The 27,022-nt window shown below is 42.2% G+C and overlaps 1 protein-coding gene across 1 annotated transcript in view; it reads left to right on the top strand.

The window, feature by feature from the left end:
• Positions 1-26,300, top strand: part of MSH2 (mutS homolog 2) — a 77,612-nt gene extending 51,312 nt beyond the window's left edge. The window contains exons 8-16 of the mRNA XM_020794767.3: positions 2,838-2,947; positions 10,036-10,159; positions 11,977-12,127; positions 12,276-12,373; positions 17,424-17,669; positions 21,645-21,849; positions 23,204-23,451; positions 24,261-24,439; positions 25,315-26,300. Of these exons, the coding sequence (XP_020650426.3) occupies positions 2,838-2,947; positions 10,036-10,159; positions 11,977-12,127; positions 12,276-12,373; positions 17,424-17,669; positions 21,645-21,849; positions 23,204-23,451; positions 24,261-24,439; positions 25,315-25,485 (1,532 nt within the window). The 3' untranslated portion in view covers positions 25,486-26,300. The remainder of the gene's footprint in view (positions 1-2,837; positions 2,948-10,035; positions 10,160-11,976; positions 12,128-12,275; positions 12,374-17,423; positions 17,670-21,644; positions 21,850-23,203; positions 23,452-24,260; positions 24,440-25,314) is intronic.
• Positions 26,301-27,022: the final 722 nt, after the last annotated feature.

Here is a 27,022-nt window from a genome sequence, read left to right as displayed (position 1 = left end):
CTTTGACCAAAGTTTGGAACCAGTGGAAGACAGGATTGCCTGGCGTGCTCTGGTCCATGGGGTCATGAAGAGTCGGATACGACTAAACAACAACAAATTGATGTGATGAAAGACCTGGTCAAATAAACCTGGCTCACACACAGACGATGTGGCAGCAGGCAAGCCTCTATAGGAGAAGTATTTATGGGGCAACACAGTTGGGAACATCCAGCCTCTACTTTACCTATCTTACTTCTGAAGGCTTGAACGTAGCAACCCCTGATAATACCATCTTTTTTCTTCTGGGACATGTGTCAAAACATTCACATGAATGGCCACGTCTATTCGCACATGTGAAATATATGTGCACATTTATCTGCTAAATCTGTGAATTAGGGATCTTTCTTAGGAGTAGAGTTGATTGCATAGCAAGTGTCACACCATCCTCCTACAAATGGGTGAAGTAAAGGGAAGTAGGTGTGTTTTGTACTTTATTTCAGAGCAGAAGCAATCCAAAATACCTTGCCAGCTACTGACTATTTTAGACATTTAACTGTAAGTTCAGAGTGGGGTAGCCTTGGCTGTCTAGACCAGTGGTTCTTAACCTTGGGCTACTCAGGTGTTTTTGGACTGCAACTCCCAGAAGCCTTCACCACCAGCTGTGCTGGCTGGGGTTTCTGGGAGCTGCAGTTCAAAAATACCTGAGTAACCCAAGGTTAAGAACCACTGGTCTAGATAATCTTGAGTATTGAATTGCCTGGAAACAACCCAAGGGAGGCTGATATCCAGAAAGGGTTCTGAAGAGACCCAGAGTTGAGTTGAGATGATCCAGTCCTTGTCACACAGTCACAGTCAGTGAAGGAGAGAACAGATGTTTCTCTGTTCCCCTTTTCCCCAGCAAGGTGGTGGCAAAACCAGAATTTGGAATTAATAGTCTTATCTGTGGATCCCATCTCTCTGGAGTCAAAGAGGGTAACGGGAAGAGAGAGTAGAGGAAAAGAGAGAGAAGCTAGCTGAAGGGCATGAGTCAGCATCCATGGTTGCAGTTGGCTTGAGACTCTGAAAAACCTCAGAATGGCTCGTGCACCGGATGAGTGAGTAAATTTATATGTGTACAGATAGCATTCCTTAAGACAAGCTATGCGCTTTTGTGAAGAGAGGCACATATTGAGCTTTACAGTGTGGTGATGCAGTGCCCCACATAGAGGATGGCTGGAGAGAAGTTCTATTTGGATATGCAGTGCAGCAGATCTTTCTGTGTAGCTTGCATAATTAAATTGTAAACCGCTCAGAGAGTGCTTGCAGCACTTTTGGGCAGTATGTAAGCAGCATACTTTGGTTGGTTGGCTTGCTTTGTTCAGAATGGCTACGTAGATATGATGCTGCAACCCTCTGAGTCTGGGACCTTGGCCTAGGCACATGCACACAAGAGAACGCAACAGCTACAGAGGATCACAAGCCAAGCTAGTGCGTTTAAGCAACCCCTGAGCTAGATTTTTGGAAAAGATGTGACGGCTGGTCTGTCCTTGACAAACCCTACAGTCAAAGGGAACATGGAGTGCCAGGACTCGAGGGCAGTACTGGACTTCAAAAAACCACAACAGCAAAGGATCAATGGCTTTGTTCTGAACTTAAGATGGCATAGAGTAAAAGGATCAATAACCGGACTCCAGAGAGTTGAATTGCAACCTCAGGGAGGTTTATGGCTACTTGAGTAAATTAGCTTTAAAGCTACCTGACTAAGCATTAGAAAAACCAGTGCGAAGTATCTCATGAGAAAAGAAGACTCCCTGGAAAAGACCCTGATGTTGGGAAAGTGTGAAGGCAAGAGGAGAAGGGGATGACAGAGGACGAGATGATTGGACAGTGTCATCGAAGCGACCAACATGAATTTGACCCAACTCCGGGAAGCAGTGGAAGACAGGAGGGCCTGGCGTGCTCTGGTCCGTGAGGTCACAAAGTGTCGGACACGGCTTAACGACTAAACAACAATGTATCTGTAGGGTGTCAGGTTGGGCAGGGCTGCTTTGTCTCCACCCAGTGCTGTGGCTGTTTTCTGATGCTTTATATTTTCCATGTTTCAAAACAATATGTTGCTTCTGTAGTACTAATTTCTTAAGTATACTATTAAGCTTTCTCCCTTATTATTTTTATAGGGCCCTTCTAACTTTGTTATTCTATGATTCTATGTTTTCTTGATATCTGAGTGTTCAGCCTGGAGGCAGGCGTTGCATCATGGCCTCTCCCAATTTGAAGAGACCCTTGTCCAGCAGGCCGAGGCAAAGAGGCAGTCACGAAAGCAGCCAAATCAGGGAGCTGGACAGGGGACAGATTGTATTTGTCTTCAGTGTGGAAAGGATTGTCACTCTCGAATTGGGCACACTAGACGCTGTTCCAAGACCTCTATTCAGAGCACGTTAGCATAGTCTCTCGAGACTGAAGGATACCTAATCTAAAAGCTGCGCAATATCTTTTAATGGTGAACTTAGCACCCCACTGTCAGGAAGCACTGAAGTCCAACTGTTAGAAGATTGGAACTATATTAGGTCTCTGCACGTGGTATTCAGTAGTGCCAAGATGCTCTGGTTCAGGATATTAACCAGCCACATCCTCTTTCCAAATGTTCTGTTCAATCCCCAATGGCTTCCCAGTGTACTCACTTCTCCTTGAACTGTTTCTGACAGATGTAGCTGATGGTTTTACCAACTAACTACATACATACCCCTTGTTATGTTAATCGTTTGGGAAGTGGTGATCTTTGTTTCCTCATTAAAGGCTTCAGGAAAGTGCCTGATAAAATGGATGGGGAGTAAATCTGTCACTGACTTATTGGAGATCTATGTTTTCTGTTTTGGTAGGAAACCATGAAGTGCTTTTGAAAACCGTGTTCACGGGACCTCTTGGCGAGCTGTGTTCAGATTTCTCCAACTTCCAAAAGATGATTGATGAAACTTTGGACATGAATACGGTAATTTGTGAAAGCAGCATTCTCTGTGTTGGGTCTGTCAGATACTCATATAGATTATAACACTGTGCCATTAGTATACACTGCAAATCTAGAGGGCCATATCCCATTCAATATCCATGTGTGGGACACTCCATCTGTGGAAGCTGTTGGTTGTGTGCCTGGTTTTGCATGACTGGCACCTTGTCAGATCACCATGGCAGCTTCTGCATTTGTAGCTCTCATGTACACACAGATATTGAACAGGTCTAGATGTTTACACTATTTTGGTGAAAACATACATGTCCTCAGAGGCATTTCTGCCACGAACGCGCAGGGTCCAGTATTACATTGGAATGCCAGCTCATAGGGCTATATCAGTCTGAAACCTCCCTCTCTGAAGCAACAACATTGAGAATTATGGATTAAGCTAGATAATACAGGCCCATGGATGTACGAAATGCAGAATGAAGTGTACGACGCCATAATGTCACTGTACCAAATCAGCTGTAGAATACAGGCATGCTCTTTAAAAATGGCTATGTTGACTCACTGCCTTTTGAAGTCAAAAAGTAAAGGAGAAACAAGTGCTGGACTAGGGTGGATGGGCTCCTTTTGAGTAGGGATTGTGCCTGCTGTGGAAAATTGCCTAGCTTGCCTGTGTTTATTTGGGGTGGGGTATAAGTTTGCGAAGCTGACTGAATTGAGCTATAATTTGATAAAAGATGGAAGGTGGAGTTGATCCTGAGCCATCTACCTGAACCCATAGGGATCGAACTTAGATTGTGAGGAGAGTCTTGACTGCAGTGCTGCAGTTTCACCAAAGTACTACGAGGCTCTTAAACTCTGCTGTTTTTAGAAAAAATAACAACAAAATCAATAGTTTTAATGATGCCTCAGAAAACATGGTGTGTCTGGCTTTGTTAGCCTATTTGAATCAATATTTGGAACACTGGACTTTCTGCATGTGAGAAATGAGAATCTCTTGTAGGTCAAGAATTTATGAGCCTTTGCTTAGCATTAAAATCTATAAGAATCTATCAGCCTCTTCCACAGAGTCTGGCTACGCTACATGTTGCCATAGCAACCAAATTATATTGCTAGCCTGTGCTGCATAAACTTCTTGATTATGGACTGAGGTTTATAGAACTGGAGATACATTGTATTATGTAACATGCGTTTATTACTCATTTATATAGTGCTAGAGGTGTACATTGCAGTTTACAGAGTAAGCAGCCGAAAGAGGGGATGGAGCTTCTGATCTTGGGAGCTTAAAGTCTGAATAAGAGAGAGAAACAGAAAAAAAGGCAGTGCCACTATCCTCTGCCTAGAGATCTGATGGCTGTTGCCTTAGGAAAGATATAAGGATAGTAACAAAATGGTGAAAGTTCATATAATTTAGGCTGGGTCAAGGTAGATGTTTCTTGTCATAATGTGGCTCAAATGCTTTGATGCTTCAAGCTTTCCTGTATTGTAAAATACTCGTCGTCGTTTAGTCGTTTCTAACTCTTCGTGACCCCATGGACCAGAGCACGCCAGGCCCTCCTCTCTTCCAGTGCCTCCTGGAGTTGTGTCAAATTCATTCTGGTGGCTTCGATGACACTCTCCAACCATCTCGTTCTCTGTCGTCCCCTTCTCCTCTTGCCTTCACACTTTCCTAACGTCAAGGTCTTTTCCAAGGAGTCTTCTCTTCTCATGAGATGGCCAAAGTATTGGAGCCTCAGCAGGATCTGTCCTTCCAGTGAGCACTCGGGGTTGATTTCCTTTAGATTTCCTTTAGAATTGATAGGTTTCTTCTCCTTGCAATGCAGGGGACTCTCAAGAGCCTCCTCCAGCACCACAATTCAAAAATACTAGGATTTCCAATTGTGGGGAACATTTAAAAGGTAGAAAATGTGCAGTGGTAGCAATTTGCAATAAGGAGAGAGCAGCTGGGGTTATGTGGCTGTGGTATGGCAGAAGTGCTACATGTGGTTGGGCCAATCCATGTAGTAGCAGGTATATTGAAGGTGGTATATACACTGGCAGATGTTAAAAGTTTCCAAGCTGTGCAGTTTCATTATCAATATGCTTAGGTGTTGTGAAATGTTAATATATTATACATTAATCCCAAATATACAGTGGTGCCTTGCTTAACGGGTGCCCTGTTTAATGACGAAATCGCATAGCAATGAAGCTTCTGTGATCGCAAAAGCGATCGCATTGCGATGTTTTAAATGGGGAAAAATTGCTTTGCGATGATCGGTAGCCTGTTTCGCTTACCGATCATCGCAAAGCGATTATTTTCTAACAGCTGATTGGTGGTTCCAAAATGGCCGGCGGGTAAAAAAAATGTCTGCCCGCTGTTTTCTGGGACAGATTCCTCACTTACCAGGCAGTGAAAATGGCCGCCGTATGGAGGATTTTCACTTTAAGATGAGTCTGAAGCCCATAGGAACGCATTGAAGGGGTTTCAATGCATTCCTATGGGCTTTTTAATATCGCATAGTGATGAAATTGCTTTGCAGCGATTTTTGCTGCACCAATTATCGTCGCTATGCGAGGCACCACTGTATTATACTTAATAGGTAGTTTGGCTTGGCAGCATTTATTCTTACAATCAGAGTTTATTTTACAGTATTGTTTAAGGAACCTGGGAATTAATTTTTCAGTGAATTAGGAAATGAGCCCCACGGTGCAGTGATTAAACTACAGTACTGCAATCAAGCATCTGCTCACAACCTGAGTTTAATCCCAACAGATTCAGGTAGCTGGCTCAACCTTCCATCCTTCTGAAGTTGGTAGAATGAGTACTCAGCTTGCGGGAAGGGGCAGAAAATTGTGTGCATAATTATGTGGCAACCCCCTTAGATCACTCTGAGGCAGTATATTAGGTGAAACAACACCAATAACAAATGTTTTGGAAGGATCAGAGCTTGGGAATAAAATGAGTTTTGTTGCAATATAGCTTCTAGAATCTTTCAGCCAGCACAGCTACTGGCGATGCCAGTGGTGGTCCCAAAAAAGATTTTTAAAAAAATCAAAGGAGGACTGTGTAGGCAGTCTCCAGAATCGGGGCAGAAAGTCTTCAGCTGCACATCCACTGAGTTATACAACAGAGGCAGTTGTATCCTCGAAAGCTTTCACAGCCAGGATCCGATGGTGGTTGTAGGTTTTTCGGGCTTTTGGTCGTGTTCTTAAGAACACGGCCAAACAGCCCAAAAAACCTACAACAACCAGAGGAAGTTGTGTTGTATGGCTTTATTGTTTCAGTTATTTATATGCTGTGAGCTTTATATCATTCGAAAGACAGTCACGTTGCAATAAAAGAAGCAAAGAGAAACATCGATATATTCCCAAATCTTAAAATAAGAGATCTAAGTTAATTGCGTCTACCTGGTCTTTTTCAGCTCTCCAAAATTTTGGGCTCATATCCTGCTACTCATGATCAGTGGTAGGGACTGATGTAGAGTTTGTGCTCTACCGCTGAGTTGTCGCATAGATTCAGAGAAGAACAAGAGGGAATGGGTAGTGTTACAGAAGAGGGACTGTGCCCTAGTTCCAGTCTCCAGCAGCTGGAGATCTTGCACCCGCTCTAGCAAAGGGTTTTGTTATAGGGTGACCTGCTTTGTGTTTTCCTGAAGATCATGGGGGTCTGTGCAGTGCTGGAATTCATCTGTCCAGTTCCTCAACCGAGCAAAGGGTTGGTTTCCTTTGTAGGAGCTGATAGTGCAGCATGAACTCAAAGCATCATCCCCCCTCCCTTTTCCTGCAGGCTGTAGATGGCTTTTCTTTGCTGCAGTGCAGGTTAAAATATAATGTGGCTAGGTACAGAAAGTACATAACGCTTTGGCAGCATTTCAAATTCATATTTTTTAAAAAAACACTCTTAGAGTAAAGGGAAGATACAGTTTAAATTAAAGATACAGTTTAAGACACAGTTTAAAAACACTTAATCAGGAACAGGGATCAGTTGACTAGCCAGCATGCAGTTTAAAAAAAATGCAAAAGATAGATTTAATAGAAAACAGTTTCTGAATTTTGCTGTTACAAATAAATTCTGGGGAGTTCTCAAAGATTCAAGATTGCTCTTTATACACGGAACCCCCTTTAATTGTTGTTTTGATCATCTATGGAGAGATCATTCCCCATTGTGCAGAAGAGAGCAAACTGTGGATCTTGAAAGCCATCTTGCTGTTGATCACCAGAATAAACAGCAGAACAAGGCCTTATTTGCATCTCGGAATATATGGTGAAACAGCATTGGGGGGAAATGAAACAAAAATGTTTTTGAAAAGTTTGTTTGGAAGGCCTGCCACTTTCATGATTAGAATTTTACATCATAGAATCATTGTTGGGTTGGAAGGGACTTTGGAGGTCTTCTAGACTAACCCCTTGCCCAAGGCAGGAGACCCCATACCATCCTAGATCTCATACCATCCTGGGCCGACGGCTGTCCAATCTTTTTTTGAAAAGCTTAAAGTTGCTTTCCGGAAACAGTTCCTTTGTAGTTTGGGAAGTCATGAACATTATCTGCCCTGGCTGAGCCTTCCAGCTGTCTGTAGAGAACCAGCCTGGAGATTTGTTAACACATTTATTGTATTCACAACCTACTGGTAGTAGCTGGTGAACATTTGTAGCTACCCATATATGCTAGCGTCCAAGGCTTGTTTGAGACAGTTATGTAAGCTACAGTGTTACATCTGCTTCATCCTATATATCTGCTCTTCAGTCTTATTTCTTCAGCTCTTGCTTTTGTCCTTTTCCTGCTAGATGAGGTTCTAAGGGGAGCTACAATTCTTCCCTGGCAGATTCCTGCTCAAGCTACCTCGTGGTGTTCCCTGTAGCATGGCTGAGCAGGCAAACAAACCTTTTAATTGCTTGGCTAATTTTTTGTGCTGACTTTCAGCCAGCATTGCCCTTGTGGAGAAATTCAATAGACCCTCTCTGTGATCCTATCCTTTCTTTTGCAAATGTGCCCTCTTTGGGTAGATGTGAGAAAATTGCTGTGGCCAAAACAGTCACAAGAAGCAACTGCATCTTTCACAGATGCTCTTTGGAGGGCAGCCATTTCTGTTTGGAATCCACTCGGGCGTGTTAATGACAGAAACAGAAGTTTGGTTTCCACATCAGAACTCCACTATGTCAGAAGGAGAAGACCTGCTGTGCTATAGAGAGGTGGGGAGGGTCACATCTGCCCTAGTGTACTGCTTTGAAAATGGGAAAAGTTACTTTTTAGACTACAGAATAGTCATGCCAGGTTGCATTCTCTTCATAACTTGCATTACAGGCAGTGTTGAGCCTGCTGAAATTTAAAATGTCATTTCTTTTCTGCTAGGATTTAGATACGAAACGGGCAAATTCACCTCGTAAACTACATGCAGTCCTCTGGTGCCCAAGAGTATCCCATTCCCTAATTTTTAAACATGTTTTAGCATCTCTTATGAGGCACACACTCCCGGCCACTGAATTACTAGCCCCAGCAAACTTGGGTAGCTTATGGGTCTCCCGCCCCGTGGCTGAGGGAGACCCTGAGCCGTCAATTATCTAGATTTCCAATAATATCCTAAAGAGAGATTGTTTCAGGGCAATATTGGAAACTACAAGTGTGGCTGAAAAAAATCCAGCTGCTTCATGTTCACCAGAGCCTGCCTGTTGGTAGATAAACATGATTACATTTTAAGAATATGATGTATAATGTACTTTAAATTCATAGTGTGAGCTGCCTTGGGTCTTGCAAGGGGAAACAGGTGGGAATAAATTAAGTGACTGAATAATGAAGTAAGTTAAGTAAAATTAAATAATAAATAAAATAAAGAGGAACACTGTGTTCTCTGCCTAAAGCTTAATGGAGGAAAGAACTACCACCAGCAGCCTTTTTCGGGAATAGTCCCAAAAATTCAGTGTTACCCATCTCCGAGCCTAGCTCTGAGATGTACTGAGATGTCTAAATAGTTTGTGTGAGGGAGTTTTCCAAAACCTCCCCTGTCATGGTTGATTCTCAGAAGGTCTTGTGGAGACGTCTGTGCCTGGGGTCTCTGAGCTGTTATCCTCTCCCAGAGATGGGACACCCTGGCTGCCTCCTTTCTCTCCCAGCGCGGTATGCCTTTTTAGTGGTCTCTGAATTTGCTCCCACCAGCCCTGAATTATGTGATTTATTTAGCTTAATCATGGGTTAATTACATGAGTATAAACTCTGGCACTTTGCACATGCTCTAAGGATCCATTTACACAGGTAGAGGAGTCAATGGCTTGGTGTTTCTGGACTAGATCAAACCAAGTAGCTCTGTAAAGAATAAATTATTCCCACCAAGAGTCTATTGTAAAAGTAAAAGTTTTATTAAAAGAAAAAGCACTGGCAAAAGGACAAAAAGTAGTTAGATTAAAAGGTTGTGTATCAAGGTTCAAAGCAAAACATAAATCAGGCTACAGACGAGCTTAGGATAAGAAATGCTGCTATTTCTCTAACTAGAATCCTATCAGCCATGATGTTGCTTCATGACAGCTCAACCTTCTTACTTAGAGGATTAGAGACTGTTCCATTATATGTTCCATCTCTGGTCCCATTTCCCTCTTTCTCTTAGACAGGAGCATGTTTCTGGTTCCTGTAACATTACTGTGAAACTTTATGTCTGATCTGGCGGGGAATCTCCATATTCTCCAGCATGGGCCTCTTCTACATTCTTCTGCAGAGCTATATATGTACCGCTTGAACTCTCTTCTCACTCGAAGAGGGCAGTTTTCCTTTTGCAATGGGAGAGGGAGGGGAGAACTGCAGGAGAGAGAGTCGGAGGGGAAGGAGGCAGGGAGGGAAGGAGCTGTGACTTGTCGAGCAGTATTTTTCACTCGTCACAAACAAGTGGACGAGAGCATTTTTGAAGCCCAGTTTTCCTTTTGCAATAGGAGAGGGAGGGGAGGACTGCAGGATTAGAGAGAGAGAGAGTCGGAGGGGAAGGAGGCAGGGAGCTGTGACTTGTTGAGCAGTATTTTTCACTCGTCACAAACAAGTGGACGAGACCATTTTTCAAGCCCTGATGATTGCATGTAACAACAATTATTGAAAGATAAGTATGACTAAAATCACAAGGATTGTTTTAAAATATGCTGTGGAAATTTTCTGCCTTGCATTCTAGGTGGAGACCCATGAATATCTTGTGAAGCCTTCCATCGACCCAAACCTTGCTGAGTTGAGAAAGAACATGGATAAGCTAGAGGGGAAACTTCAGGGTGTGCTGAAGGCGGCAGCGAAGGACCTCAGTATGTCAGGGCACAATTTTCTTTTTCTACAGTTCTTTTGGTTTCCCCCCTCCCCCCCAAAAGTCATATTATGCAATGCTTGGGTGTTTCCATCATTTCACATTGCTAATAGCTTAAAATTAGAGATGGGCATGAATTGTGGTTTGGCCCAGTTTGGCATGGTGTATGCAGAGGCGTTCAGTAGGTGCCACGTACTTCTCTCCCCTGCAAGATTGCCAACTCAGTGACAGCAGCGTGCTTCCCTCCCCTGCCTTTTCCTTATGATCGCCTGCCCGCCAGCAGCAACACTTTTCCTCTCACGCCTTCTCTCCGTTGCCAGTGAGCAACGGACGATTGCGTGGAGAAGGCAAAGGAGGGAAGCATGTGTTGCCAGTGAATGGGCAGTTGGGCAGAGGAGGGAAGCACTGAACTGCAGTTCGTGCCCATCTCTGCTTAGAATAGGAAAGAGGATGACATGAGATGTAGTCAGACACATCCGGAAGGCAGTCTGCTTTACAAATAAAACATGGACATTTATTTTGAAGAAGAATGAATATATAATGACACGCTGAAGCTGTTCCTAACAATGAGTGAACTCCAGAGCATCACTCTACCATTTGCTTGGTTATGGATGACTTCAACACATCTTTATATTTATACATATCTACCTGCCTGTTCCCACAAATTCTCTACAATGTATCTGATTTCCATGACAGATGTGCAGGAATCTCTTAGCATATAAGGTGGGGTAGAACGGGTGCTCTGAAGGTAGAAAACTTGAAAGCCATTGTTTGACCGTGCTGAGATGATGCTGTTTTGCTTTCACCACCTTGAATCAGTTTTCGCTGGCTCCTAGCATCTCAGTTAACTCCGTATCCCATTGTGTTTTCACTGGGAAAGGAAATAAAATTATTCCCAAAAGCTGTAAAAGAGAGAGCTGATGATGGTATGTTGCATCTCCTCCTTGAGTTTTGTATGTAATGCCCAGACTTAACATTTGAAATAATGAAGCCTTTACTACTAAATCAACCACTTCTGTTGTGGAGCTTGTGAATAAGTCGGACAACAGAATTGGCTTCTGATCTATATAAGGAAAAGCTTCTCTGATTGGTATGTCCCATATGGCCGCCCAGAGTGGTCGACCAGACCAGATGGGCGGGATATAGATCAAATAAATAAAATTAAATAAATAAATAAATAAATAAATATAGATGCTGTAATCAGAGGTTATGTTAGTGATCAGTGGCCTGTGATGGGAAATGTAATTAGAAATGTCTGGAGAGCGCTGGGTTAGGGATTGCTGATCTGGGGTACAAAGTGCCCCCCCCAAATATCCCTCAAACTGGCAGTCCCTGTGCTAAAAAAGTGATATTCTGAAGTGGGAGTGGATAGTTGGGAAGCTAAGATCAGTGACACATGTATAGGTCATATTGCCTATTGAAGAACAGCTGTTCAATTAATTTTTCTTCCACAATAGCTCTATAGAACTGTTAAAGGTAAATAAATATTCATATTGAAGTGCCCTTTTTTCCTTTGCTTGATTGGATAATCTTAGGTAGTATGGGATTACATTTCAGAAATCTTTGTACTGTAATGAAATCCACAACCTCAAGCTTACTCAGATTCTCTCATCCCATCCGGCCAGCTAGGTGTTAGGAATTGTTCCAAGCCCTGTGACTGTGAGTTAACGTCTCAGCAGGTGGCTTGGTATAATACCAAGCAGGAAAACCCAGCCAAGGGAAAAATTTGACTCATTGAGTAGGGATAATAAACATGTGATTTGTGTGTTTATAAAGTCAGTCACGCATTTTATTCCCTCATCCCTTCCCATGGAACAGGTTTAGAAGCCGGCAAGAGTATCAAATTAGAATGCAACGCGCAGTATGGGCATTTTTTCAGAGTTACCTACAGAGAGGAGAAGGTTTTGCGGAACAATCTGAAATACAAAGTCTTGGAAACCCTGAAGAATGGGGTGAAGTTCTATAACAGGTATGTAAAAAGCACAGGTCGGTTCTATCCCTGCCTTTGCCTTTAAATGCAGCCAAAGTGATTCCTAAACTTTTTGGCAAATCAGTGGAGAGTTATTACACAAATATGAGGAAGTTTGCAAAAATTGCTTTGTTTTGTTCACAAACAGTGCATTGAAAGAGATAAATGAAGAGTACATAAAGATCAGGAAAGAATATGAAGAAATGCAAGAAGTCGTTGTTAAAGAGATCATCAACGTGGCTTCTGGTAAGACGAAAGACTTCAGATCTCTTGATGGGTATCAAGAAATTTCAGCAGCCCTACCCTAAAATTGAAACATCTCGTAGAGTGAGGGCATGCCAATTGTCAGCCTAGTTCTCTGATTGTGTGAGTGAAGAGCTTGGAAAGTTACTTTTTAAAAAAGTTTCAGTGTTAACAGTAACAACAGTGAGTTACTGGGGATAGTGGTCATCATTAAGGAATGTGTTACTTTACTCCAGAAAAGAAGGAGAAGAATGGCTGGAATCATGTTGTTGTTTGCAAAACTTGCTATGTGATGCTCTTTGATGTGGTGTCAGGGTGGCTCTCGGTAGCTCAGTCACATATGTGACCTGGCACATGGCTAAAACAAGCTTCAACACCTTATCAATTAGCTGCAGTTAGCCATGGCAAGTTATGCAGACTTTACTAGTAGAATCTGGACCAAATAAGTTAAATGCCTCTGCATGAACCAGCTTATAGTGACCCTAACAGGGCTTTCAATTTAAGTGAGGTATTTAAGAAATGGTCTTATTATTTCTACCTCACCCCCAGTAAATTTCTATAGCTGAGCAGGGATTTGAACCCAGGCCTCCTGAGTTGGGCGAAGATGTCCTGAGTCCTAGTCTCTTACTCTGTCCAATACACCACATTGGGTATTGTCAATAGCAACCAATAAACAATGGCCAGAATACTATTGCTGATTTACACTTACATGAGTAGCATAAGCCAGCATAAATTGCTGATTTACACTTACACGAGTGCTTATTAACAAGGTGCTGGTGTGTTCATGAGCGTATGCCAGGTTGCAAGATCAGGATGTGCCCAGAAACGAAAGAAGCTCATTGTTAATAAGTGGCAATTTGCTCCCAGGTCTTAATTTACACTTTTACGCATATGCAAACCAGCAATAGGATTCTGGTTATTGACGTATTGGCAGTCCTGTTGAAATGGATAACCCAAGCATCACATTAAAACAGCATGAGAAAGGATTGGGCACTTTTTTACTCAGGCCTCTTCTAAGTACCATATTTTCAGTAACTAGTAGAACATTTGGTAGCCATGCGCTTGGGGATTCATTCAAACGTTAAATAATATTTGCCCATTTTGTGTTAAATTAACCATATGCACATATGCTTCATGCTCATCAGGGGCTGAGCAGTGCGAAACTATGGCTTCCTATTTCAGATGTAACAGGAAACCACGGCTTAGTTTAATCAGGACAACAGGTCCTAAATCTGCTGTTCAAGCTGGTCTGGAAGGAGGGGGGGGTGAGGACCATGATTTATGAAGCCAGACATGTTGTACCCGGACTGACTCATTCACGTATCTCATGTTTTTGTTAAGCAGTTGGAACCTGATTGATCATCACAAGGCACACAAATATTTTTGTCACCCTTGCCACATAGTGTTATTTTATTCCTTGTTCTAACTATTGCTGCTTGCTTTTGTGGGAGTGGGTGGATGTCTTTTAACACATTTAAACTATTTTCCAACTGTCACACTGAAGTTTTGATTTCTAACCCTAGGTGAACTGCCTAGGAAATTTTTCACTGACTGGCCACAAACTACAATACTTAAATAAAATTGTATGGGATATATATATATATGTGGTTCGTTGCTGGAAGCATAAAGTGACCTCAGACCAAGACTGCAATTGCTATGAGTGCTGTAACAGTTTCGCCAATGAAAAGTCTCTATATAATTCTTATTTTTCATATGATTAATAATTGAGGGGGGAGGTTGTACCTATCATTCTTTTCAACCTTCATGAGATAGGTGCATTGGTGTTTAATAAGATGACATGATTGTCTATTTAATTTTTCTTTGATGGGGATGTTGGTTTTATTGTTTGTTGTGGAAGGTGTGCCATACTTTGCAGAGCAGTGTAAAACCCTGAACAAACCAAAAGAGCTTATAATTAAAATTTTTGATATTAGAGGGAGCATCAAAAGAAGGGGGTGGGGAGAAAGATAACAAAGGATGGAATGTGAACAGAGAGAGATGGGGACTAAGGAAGGCCACAGTCCAGTATAGTCCAATCTGCCAAGTTCTTAACTGCTCACATCCTGTAACACAAGGGTTGGTAGATATTGTGGGTCTCCTGGCATCAGGGGACATCTCTATGTACCTCCAGCATGACCCCAGTTGGTGTTAGCTGATCCTGTTCGCATTTCTGTATCTCTGTTCAGAGAAGGCACACAGAAAATTGGTTCTCGTGGCCCTTGTCATCCAGTTGGACAGCGAAAGGGATACAAGGGGAATCCCATATTATTTCCAATAGTGGATCAGAGATTATATGAGGATGCTCTGCTCAGCTTGAATAGAATAGAATGAATTCCTCATCTGTTTCTCATGCTGTTCCTCTGAGCTAATTTATCGTAGAGACCACTGCTAGCAAAATGTGTAGTCCTTGTGGGACTGGGTGTTTGGAATTGTCGCGTGACTTTTCGGCAACACTCGTAGGTATGAATCCTAATAACTGTTGGTTCTTAATATTAACTACAAATAGCAGTAATACTCCACCCACTCTCAAGCCTACCCAGAGCACAGTTTGCTGTCCTCTGAAGATGCCGGCCACAGAGACTGGCGAAACGTTAGGAAGAACCACTTTCAGAACACGGCCAAGAAGCCCGAAAAACCCACAGCAACCAGCAGTAATACAGTTTAATGTGTTTCATCCCCTACTTTCTCCGAGGAGCTTAGGACAGCACTGTTTATGATTCTTGCACCCTTTTTTCCACACCAGACCTGTGGAAGTGACTGGGCGAATACAGAGTGACTAGTAGAAAGTCACCCATTGGGCTTCATGCCGGATAGGGATTTAAACTTAGGTCTCTGTTGTGTGAAGTCAAACCTAGATAAAATATGGGAGATCTGCACGTGTAGGTTTATCACTTGATCTTTTAAAAAATAACTCGGCTTCTAGTGTGACATGGCTCTAGGACCTACTGTTGGGAGATCTGTAGTTAGCTATCTATCAACTGCTCTGGTCTGGCCTTAGGTACACAATCCCTTCTATTGCACTTCAGTCATTCTGTTACAAGAGTAAATACCCCCTAATTTGGTTATGCAAGATAGCGTGAGCAGAGTCTCAAACAGCTCAGTGAACCTGTTAATGTTAGCTTTCCTACTCCATTAACCAACACCACTTACCTCTCAAACATCTCCTTCTGGAGTAATAATCTGGTTATTGTTTTCCTTGTAGCCTTGTATGTGTAGAAAATTGGTTTCTGAGCATCTGCCTCAATGTGCTTGTGTTACAGTTGTTTCCTCTGTGCAGTAAAACACACATATGGGAAGTCATAGAGAGGCAATGTGTGATGTTGTGGGTTTGAAGTGATGCTATGAGAATCAAAACATTAAAAAGTGTGACTTTGCTGTTAGGTCTGAGTGGCCAAGGCAGTTCATGCATTTAATATTAGAACCAGTGACGAGGAAAACAAATTGATGTTCTACAATCAAGATAGATAACTGGGGGGTAATTAGGTGTAGTTTTTGTATGGTTAGCTGTGCAGCAAAACAGCAATGGTTTTCTGGGGAAAACCTTCTGGCAAGGATAGTAAAACAACCAAGAGAGAGTTTCCTAGTGTCTTTTTGTGGAATGACCATTCTCATTAAAAGGGTGCTGGTTGGCAGTTTACATACTTCACAGGTTAGGAAATAAAGTAGCACAATCTTGAGGTGTTCCAAAAGGAACTTCTGAGTGTAGTAAGTTTTGAATATTTATTTGGGAATATAAATTTTTGAGGAATCTGCACAAAGGACGAGGGAGAGGTGAGCAATCCTTGTCGATTCCACCTGTATGTGAGTCCTGCCATTCACTTTCCTCTAAGCAAACATTGTCTCTTCTTCAAATGATCTTTTCCCTCTACTTGGCAGAAGTAAACTTCATAGAAGTAAGATCGTTATGATTTCATCCTTCCCATAGTGTGATATTAAAAAATATTGACTGAAAATCTATTGGATGTGCAACAGGAATGACATCAGTGGTGGCAGCAGGTTGCCACTAATAAAAGGCTTCCATTTGTTGTTTCATACTTGACCTCGTCATACGGTGTACGAACTGTGTACACCTCAGAATCGCCAAAGGAAACCTTTAATCAGCAGTAATTGCTACCACTGATCGGTCATTCGCCTTTCCACAGGCAGCGCAGCACATTAGGATCTCCGCCAATACAGTTGCCTTTTTTTAAAAATAGCATTTATAAAGCTCTATTTTCTCCCAGAAGACCACAGCATGTAGGCAAGCGCTACAGAAGTGGTTCTCAATGTTCATTAAAAGAAAACTTGGCGCGTCAGCCAATCAAGCAGGATCAGGATAAGAGAAGAAAAAGCCATCAATCAAATCAAAAGAGCCACGGTTCTTGAAAGATCTCCATTGAGCCGGGAGGGAATTACCAGGTCTTCCTGTTACTAAAAAAAACAGCTGTCAGATAAATCACACCAGGAAGTTTTTGCATTGTTCTGTTCTCACCAGAGAGCACATGGCTGAATCTGTCTCTTTGCCTCTGAGAAGAAAGAAAGCAGACACTTCCGGGAGATGCCCTGGTTTGGGCTGTATAGGCTGCTGAAGCTCACCACGAGTCTTTTGGCAGTGGCTTGGAAAAAAACACCCAGCAGCAGGTGACTCAGAGTCTTCTGCTCTCTGCAACGTCACCTGTGAACTTCAGTAGGTTCTGCTTTTTAATACTCTCCAAAGACAGCCCCGTGCAGAATATGTTTGAGTGCCCTACATAGGAAGTTCCTAAAAGATGGGTGGCTGTGGCCAAATGATTGCCTGCAAGTTTGTTTGTTTCAGTGGCCAGTATCTTGCTGGACGCAAACTGCTTATACGTTGAGTGTTGAGTTGCAACGCTCTGATACGAATAAAACATGCAAGCATGTACACAAACACTTGTTCCTGTCCCCAATGAACTTGCAAAAGGGTCAGCTGCAATTCTCATGATCAAAACGATCCAAATTTGATGGCTGGGGTGGTGCCGAATGAATGACTGGGATTCCTCGTGGATTGATTCCCGGTGCAAAGACGCTTTGAACAGTGTTTTGTCTCCAACAGGTTATAAGGAACCCATACAGCTGCTGAATGACATCATAGCACACCTGGATGCCGTTGTCAGTTTTGCACATGCATCCACTGTAGCACCCATACCATATGTGCGCCCAACAATTCTGGAAAAGGGGCAAGGGGGGATTGTGCTGAAAGGTGCCAGGCACCCCTGCCTTGAAGTTCAAGATGATGTTGCCTTCATCCCCAATGATGTGACCTTTGAGAGGAACAAGCAGATGTTTCATATCATTACCGGTAAGGACTTCATTTATATACCGATGTTTGTTGTTTCAGTGTTTTTATGCAGGTGCTTTTTCAAGCAGTCTGTATCCTAATCTTAAAAAGAACAGGAAGAGAGAGCAATTATTTCTTCAGATCTGTATTTCACATTGCTCGGGTGTTTGATTTGGGATGAGAGGAAAGCAAAACTAATGCAAAATTAGCCTAGCGTATAAAGCAGGGGTGATTTTCATGATGTGTAAATGAAAGAATGCACGCGAAGCAGCTGTAGCTACATGGTTGATGCTGCTGCTTACTCTGGAGCAAGCCCAGCACTTCAGCTGGCTTTACCTGTGACTTGTTTTCCTGTTTATTTCTTCTTCCCCAAGTCCTCCAGGAAGCCTTAAATAAGAATGATCTGCCCCCACTTAAGTTAATCATTGAAGCCTATATTGCAGATCACCTGCCAATTTTTTTCTTTCTTTCGTGATGCTCTAGTTCTATTGGCCTCATCTTGTGAAAACAATTGCACTAGTTGCAGAGGCCCTGTACCTTTGATATGTAAAATATTTCTCAGTTCAGGGCAGGAGGCTATGAGTGACCTGTCTGGTCTTGAGCTCTCTCCCCTTGAGTCCTTCCTCTAGCTCCCTACTCCAAGAATTATCCCCTTTCTTTTATTCCCCACCCCTGTGAAATTGCTAGCCTTTCTTATTTTTGCTTAGAGCAGGTCTCTGAACAAAGGACCTGGCCAGACATCCGTAAGCGTGACTCCCCAAGTGAGCCTTGACACACACACCTTTCCTCTGCCATGACTCAGCCTTAAATTCCATCAGTACATGAAAGATTTATCTGAAGGATGCACGGCCAAGGTCACTTCAGTCTATCTACTGGCCGTTTTGAAATCTCATCCTCCCTCCCCTCAGAGGGGGTGGTGGTATTTCCTGTTCTCCACATCTGGTAGTTTTAACTGTAAAACCTTGTGATGTTTTTTTGCAGTTGATAGCTGGGGAATTGCTTTGGTGAATTATTCTTAGGAACATGGGAATTTTGTCTTCTACTGAGTCAGGCCTTTGTTCCATCAGGACCAGTTTTATTGACACTGACTGACACTTTTCTGTATACAAAGCATGTGCTCTGTCACGAAGCTATGGCCTCTCCTCTTTAAATTTTAGGAGCTGTGAAGATTGCATAACCACATAAACTCCTTTAGTCTTTTGCTTTCTTTCCAAAAGCTGCTGGCCCTTTCTCTGCATTTGTTTCTTAAATAAATCCAAGCACATTGATCTCAAGAGCTGATCTTACGTTTTCTACAGAGCCTGAGGCTGATCTTACTTTGCTTGGTTTCATGAACTTGAAATATATCCCTCCTTTTTACAAAAGGCTGACCTTCTCCATAAACCTCTATTATTCATGTGATCAGGTAAAGGGTTTTTAATAAAATGGGTAGTGACAACTCAGACTCTGATATACACAACTTCACAGGGACAGAGGTCCAGGCAAAGCCCTGTTGTGTAAGTCACACATGTGTAAGGGTGGTGATTGTAAGGAATTAGAAAGGAACTGGGACTTGTTGCCATACAAAAATGGAGTCTGTTAGGTTTATTGTGTTGTTTGGATTTAAACTACTGATTTGTTTTCATGGGATTGTTGTTCCAAGTTTGCTCTGCCTGGCACAGAGATAAGGAACAAGGTTAGAGGAGAAGACCAATCACCACATTCCTCTTAATTGGGATGAGATAAGACACCTGCAAGATCTTATGTGAAACGGGGGGGGGGGGGGCAGTGAACTGTGTTACGCCCTCAGGATCCTAATTGGTTGACAGCTTGGAAGTGTTATAAAGAAGGTGGTCCAGAGACATGTAGAAAAATGATTGTTTTGTATATGTGAAATGTTGCTGTTGATGGATGGTGTTGTGGAATGTGAGAAGAGAGAGGTTTGTCCTCTTTGAAAGAGCTTCTCTAGATGCTAAAATGTAGAAGTTTGACAAAATGATTACTTAGTTTAGCCTTTTATTATTTTAATCTAGGAATAGTAAGCTTATTTGAATCGTGGTAGCTGCTTGGATAGGGACGTGGTGGCGCTGTGGGTTAAACCGCAGAAGCCTCTGTGCTGCAGGGCCAGAAGATCAACAGATGTAAGATCAAATCCACGCGACGGAGGGAGGTCCCGTCGCTTGTCCCAGCTCCTTCCAACTTAGCAGTTCAGAAGCATGTAAAAATGCAAATAGATAAATAGGTACCACCACAGTGGAAGGTAACGGCGTTCTGTGTCTAGTTGTGCTGGCCACGTAACCAAGGAAGATTGTCTTCGCACAAACGCTGGCTCTATGGCTTGGAAACGGGGATGAGCACTGCGCCCTAGAGTCGGACACAACTGGACTAAATGTCAAGGGGAACCTTTACCTTTACCTGACTACTTGGATATGATCATGCGTCATGCTTCTTAAGCTACAACTGTATTTTAATGGAACTACTTTATTTTCTTAATAAAACAATTATTCTTCAACAAAGAGTTTGTCTCTTGAACAGCAGGATTGCACCTAAATGCAGTAGAAAGTGGAAAGGTCACTAATTGTTACTATAACTAAGAGGTCCTACCTAGCTAGTCTGTTGTGCTGTCTAAGGAAGCACTCAGTCAGTGGTTGATTGCCTTGTAAGTAGGCAAGAGGCTCTAATTCAGGTTGAGCTTGTCCATAGGGCAAGGATTACGCAGTTCTGAGATTAAAGGACCTACCTCAGGTAAGAAAAGTGGTGGTTGCTTGCGCCTACAGTTACTCCTCGCCCGAGACACATTCTCTTTAGGGAGAAGGGATTCTGACATTGATGTCACCAGCAGGAGGCAATTTTAGGCAACTAAAGCCTTCCTCTTCCTTTCCTGTGGCTTGTTCAACTTGACAGCAATCCATTTAGTTGCATAGAAATGGTGGGAGTCATGAAAAGGAAGAAAGAAGACTTTAATTACCAAAAATCCCTGCTGCCGGGTTACATTATTGGAAAGGAAAGATTTTCGGTAATTAAAAACTTCTTCCATCCTGTAACTGCCACAGCTTTCACACAGTGATGTGAATTACTTGGACAAGCTACTGGTTAGGAGAAGAAAGTCTTTAATTTACCCAAAAACTCTCTCTATGGCTGACATCTTCAACCTTCCATGGTAATTTATGTACTAGAATTTTGGCCAAAGTCTCCCAGTTTTTCAGTGTTTAGCCTCCTACACCAGAACATGGACAAGGGGCTCTTTGGCCTTAAAAGATTTTTTGGCATGTTTGAAGGTTGCTTCTCCCGGCAGCTGATAATTTACTACTAGGCTTTCATTTTCTTTACTGTTCTCTTGAAATAGAAAAGAGCTGTGAGGTCCTTATACAGTACCAAGGCAATATCTTTATGGACTATTAAAATAAAATTATACCATCTGCCAGATTTTGTGGGTCAGTGCCTACTTCATCAGGCATATACCAGTGTCTTGTAATTAGTGCATTGAAGAAATATGCCTGGCAGATCCATCTGCCGTGAACTTTGGGGACTCTTCCATTCTCTGCACTAATGACAAGACACCGGTACATGCATGCCTGATGAAGTAGGCATTGATCCACGAAAGCTAGCATATTGTATGATTTCTTTTTCGTAGCCTATAAAATTTTCACCTACTCCTGCATTTTCATTCCAGACAGCACATTATTTACACCTGGTTTACTCTTGTTTAGAATATAGATTTATTGGTGTTAAGATTACTTCTGTTTTAAAAAGTAAAATGAGTAACCAGCCGAGGTAGCAATGATTTTAAAATATTGTATCTTAAAAAGATCTGAAGAACATTTTCAGCTGCCCTTCCATAAGGGTAAGGAATAAGTTGAAACAGTAACAGAAGAAGGAATTGGTAAATGAAATAAAAAAGTCACACAAAAACAAAACAAGAGGTGGTTCATCTGTACAGTTTCTAGAAAGAGCATTTGACTCACGGTTAAGAAACCAGGACTGCTCCTTAACGTCTTGGCAATACCTATTCTGCAGGGCCGAATATGGGAGGAAAATCAACCTATATCCGACAGACTGGAGTGATTGTTCTTATGGCTCAAATTGGATGTTTCGTGCCATGTGAATCGGCCGAAGTGACTATTGTTGATTCTATCCTGGCTCGTGTAGGAGCTGGAGATAGCCAGCTGAAAGGTGTTTCTACGTTCATGGCAGAAATGTTAGAGACGTCTTCCATTCTTCGGTAAGAGCTGCGTTTGGGTTTCCTTGAGAAGCATGAGTTTCTTCTTTGCTATCCTTAAAATTTACCAATATGGTGCAGTATAGTATAACTAACTGTTACACAGTGGCTCTCTAATGTTTTTGGACTTCAGCTTCCAGAAGCATGGGCTGGCACAACCAGTGGCCACTTCTTTTTGGGCATTGCAGTCCAAGAACATCTGGGATGCCAGTAGATTGGGAATATCTGTGTTAAAAGCTTGAAAGGAACAATTCCGTCCCCCATACCAATTTCTTTGCATGCACACCTTTTCATGTGGCACCCTCAAGTTTTCTTTGTTGGTTTCTTAGATTTATAAACAAAGATACTCCTGTGTATCTAAGCCAGTGTGGAAAAACCCAGACACTGAAGCTGAAATTGGCCCTCCTGGAGTCTAGAGCCAGTCCTCTGGAGTTCCCCATTAGCTGTGCCCTCATCCCATAGGTCCCTATGCTTTTCTAATATGCTTTTCCTAAGCCTTAGTAAGAACTTTCAAGTTAAAATATGCTGGTACTTTCTGATTCCACCCGTTTATATTTGGCTATGCACGCTATGATGCAGCTCTTGGAAAACCTATCTGACATTGCATGTGGCCCCCGGACTAAAAGAGATGCCCTGCTTCTAATCTGAGGAGCCCCGTAAGTTTATCAAAACCACTGAGTTCTTTTTGGGTGTTCCCATTTTGCTTCCAAACTGGAAGAAATGGGGGTCATCCCACTTCATTTATTTGAGGAAGCATCAACTGCAAAGAAATGCAGCAGTGTGGAGTGGTTTTCTGCAGAATTTTGTTGTTTTGACTTCTGTATGGACGGTTTACAACATAATTATGCAAGAAACACCCACCCCTCCCCACTCCACCAGGAACTGGATAGTTCATTGACCTTGGGAGGATGGAAGGCTGAGTCAATCTCAAGCCAGCTACCTGAGCCCATCTGGACTGAACTCAGGTTGTGAGCAGAGGTCTGATTTGCGGTACTGCAGTTTAACCACTCCGCTATGGGGACATGGAATGGATATCCCATTCCATTCCCCCTTGACTGTTTTCTTGATCTCCCTCTTTTGTACTTACACAAATCTTGAGTTTCCTCACCCCTCCCCAAGTGTGTGTGTGTGTGTGTGTGTATTAGTGGAATCCATGATATTCTGAGGCTTGTTTCTTTAGGTCTGTTGAATGACAGAAGTGTTCATATGCATAGTGAGTACACACCTTAGAACTGGAATTACCGTTGCTCATTTAGGTGTATGCAAGAGTGAAATGTCCTGTGCTCTTTCCTTTTGGAGCGGTACTGATTTCGACTGCTGTTAAAACTCGAGTCCACGCAGTTATCTCTTCTTTCAGGGCTGCAACAGAAAACTCACTGATTATCATTGACGAATTGGGGAGAGGAACGTCTACGTATGACGGGTTTGGATTGGCATGGGCAATCTCGGAATACATTGCCACCAAAATTGGAGCCTTTTGTATGTTTGCTACTCATTTCCATGAGCTGACGGCCCTTGCTGACCAAGTTCCGACTGTGAACAATTTACATGTCACGGCACTAACTAGTGAAGACACCCTGACAATGCTGTACCGTGTGAAAAAAGGTGAGATGAACCACAGAGTTGGGACAGAGAGAATGTGCCCTGCTTGCTGTCAAGGAAACATACGTTTCTTCCAGAAAGCTTTTTTGTATGTTTCAGACTTTACAGAATTCTGTCTGGCTTTTTCTTTCTAATGACTGTTTCCTTGTATGGTTTGTGTGGGTACAGTGTTTAACCATGTTTGAATTTTGTATCTGAATAGCTATAACATTCTTCGCATGTACCTATAAATCAGACTGGAAAGCCCTGTTAGTTAGTTGCCAGCCGTGATTTGAGAATGTACATGGATTGTATGCATCTTCCTTTGCCAATAGCCCTTCTTGTTACCTCTTTCCTTAGAATCCCTTTCAGTTTGTTTGTGCACCCTCTGCCTGGTTTTACTGGCTTGTTTGTAGGGCTCCTGCTGATGCATCCACAAAGGACACTTTTCATGGTGGCTGAAATCCTGTTGCGCCGTTCCATGTGTGCAGCAGAGATGAAGTCATCAGCAGTGCATATCACCACTGATTGTGGGTAAATTTTCACTTATTAAAGCTAATTTCAGGGTGCTCATGACTCATAGAAAATAGAACAAAGTCATATATGCCCCGAAGTTGCCAAAGAAAGCCTTTAATGTGATTTGCTCATGCCTTTAATGTGATTTGCTGATTTGCTCATTGCAACTATGCAACAGGATTTTGGCCATTGTTTTTATTTTTCACATACTTTGGCAATTTGTCAATTCTGCCAATGTCAGGATGCCCGGTAGAATTTGAGGCACCTGTTGATGCATTTCCTTTTGTGAGGACTGATACCAATGGCACTTCTTCCAGGGGCTTGTGATCAGAGTTTTGGTATCCATGTAGCTGAGATGGCTGCCTTTCCCAAGCATGTGATCGAGAGTGCCAAGTCAAAGGCTTTGGAGTTAGAGGAATTCCAGGATATTGGGAAGCAGGAGGAAGCGGAGGAGGATGAAGAACCAGCAGCCAAGAGATGCTACAAAGAGAAACAGGTTTGTGAATTTAATTTTTTTTAGAAGAAAGTTTATATACTGCTTCGGCTTAAGATGACGTCTCATGGGGCTGGGTGAGGTTATCTGGAAGTTGAGTCATGACAACTGGATTTCTTTCTTAATCGCTTCGCTACTCATCCATGTAGCTTCTTCAGTCATTTGGATGAATAGTGAAACATTTAAGAAAAAAAAAGTCCAGTTGCCATGACTCAACTTCCAGATTCTTGTTTTGAAATACAACTCCCGGAATATCCCAGTCAGCATCTCTGGGGTTGTTATCGCATAAAGTAATTTCTCAGAGCATTGCTTGTTTCAGAGCACATGGGCACTACGGAGGCGCCTACCAGGCCAAGAGCCTCTTGGAACAAAGTCATTGTGCAAAGCCAGGAAAGCCACTGAAATTGCCTTGTGTACTTTACTGACAGGAGATTTCACCCATTCATGCTTCACTTGCTTCAGTTTCAGTTCCTAAGGATGAGGATGTAGACGAATGTCATCCACCCTGTCCCCATCCCCTATTTTGACCCAGAATGCTATATTGAATAATGACTGAACAGGGCTTTCCTAACAGAGGTATCTGTAAAGCAGCCTGCCCCAACCTTCTGCTGTCCAGATGTTTGAGACTGTAGTTCCCACAAGCCTCCAGCCAGCACAGATGTGTTGAAGCCCATCTGGATGGCATCAGGTTGGAAAAAGCGGGGTAGATTATGATAAACACAAGAAGATGAGCTGTGAGGGTTTCTCATAAATTGAAAAAGTTTGGGTGTGATGCAGAAATCTTTGGGAAACACTGCTGCAGAAGGAATCCAGGAGGACACAAATCAAAGGCTAAGAATCAGTTTCTTTTTTTCTTCCTTTTTTTTTGTTTTGTTCAGCAAGGTGAAAAAATAATCCAGGACTTCCTTTCTGAAGTGAAAGCGATGTCGCTGTCAGACATGTCGGACGAAGACATCAGAACCAAACTGAAAGAGCTCAAAGAGGAAGTTGTGAAACATAACAACAGCTTTGTGAATGAAATTGTTTCCCGAATAAAAGTTGCTTCGTGACAGGAGAGAACTAGACAGAAGACGACTGGCAACTCACCCTTTTTGATGCCATTATGATGTTGTAATCCAAACTTGAGGCCATTGCATTTTGTCTGCTACTTTGCCTATAACTTAAAGCAAACCACATGGTGTGATGGTATCGTCTTGTAGTTTTTCTGCGGCCTTGAAAATGGCATCTGGTAAAACTGAGCCTAAGCATTGGGAAAACTTGAAAAAGTCACATTAGCGAGTTGATGTTCAAGGGCTGTTGGTTTTGATACTGATCTGGCCGCAACAGAAGCAGCCACTGTTTTCTTGTCTTGCTCTGTAATGTTTTGGCTCATTTTGGATCCATGTCTTGATCCATTAACTGTCCCAGTTTTTCTATTGGAAATGTTAGTATGTTAAAAGTTTTTTTTTAATTTATGCCTGACTTTTGAAATGAATCATTTCATTGAATCGTTTTCCCTCCTTTTAAGAGGCATTCTCCTCTTCCTGAAAAAAAAAAGCAACCTATAAGTTTTATCATTTTGCCTGGAGACTTCTAATTTCTGCTTAATGAAAGCACAGATGCTACATTCTGTACAGTAGGGCCTCTGTTTAACCTGTGTATTATATGTGTCATGTTGTGATTTCATGGACATGTTGAACATATTCTGCAGGAAAATGTATGGCTGTCCAGATGGCTGCTGGACTGCAAATTCTACCATCCCTCACCCCATTAGCTATGCTGGCTTCCTTGACAGAAGTTGTAGGAATATCTAGAGGAGTACTTTCCATTCATCTCTGTTCTACAATATTCATTTATCCTTATGTAAATATAGCATTACAAAATATTTTTCTGTCTGCCCTCTTTTGTTTGTTTGTTTGTTTCTATTATATATACAAATCTTTAAACAAACAACTTCATTTTTAAAAAAATGGTATTCACTGTTGCTGGAAAATCTGATTCCCTTCCCCCTGCCAACGCCATACAGTATTACAAGTACATTACTCCAAAATGCTTTGCTTGAAATCCCATCACATAGGTCAGCTTTATTATCTTAACTTTACACTTTTGGAAGAGGAAGTCACAAATGTCTAGGGGCATTTGAGTTTGTTTCCAGAACCTGACAGCTAATGCTTTTGCCACTGCCAGTATATGTCAGAAAATAAAATAATCTTCATCCGAAAGGGAACTAAAGGAATATTTTGGGTATAAGGCAAGTTCCATATCTTGCTAATCTGTTTAAATAGTTCTTGTCCAAACCGTGAAAATTGTATCTCCAACAGTTGTATCTCTCACATAAACAACTCTCTGATCTTCCATGGGGTAATACTACTGAGTAGTTTTATTCTGTTTTAACTAAAACTAGAGAAGCCAGTTAATTAAAATTAAACTATATTTCATTGGCCTTGTGGTCAGCTCAGTAGGAAGGAGCTGTGTGTCCTAATTACTGCTGAGAGCTATAAATAGCATCTGTGAGTTCTAGCAGGGCCTTTTGATTGCTGGCTCCTAACAGATTACAGCTGAGAAATAAAGCTGAGCTTCCAACCAAGGACAGCTAACAGGAGTTTT

The sequence above is a fragment of the Pogona vitticeps genome, chromosome 1, assembly GCF_051106095.1.
Source record: "Pogona vitticeps strain Pit_001003342236 chromosome 1, PviZW2.1, whole genome shotgun sequence".
NCBI classification, from domain to species: domain Eukaryota; kingdom Metazoa; phylum Chordata; class Lepidosauria; order Squamata; family Agamidae; genus Pogona; species Pogona vitticeps.
This window is presented reverse-complemented; position numbering and strand designations above follow the sequence as displayed.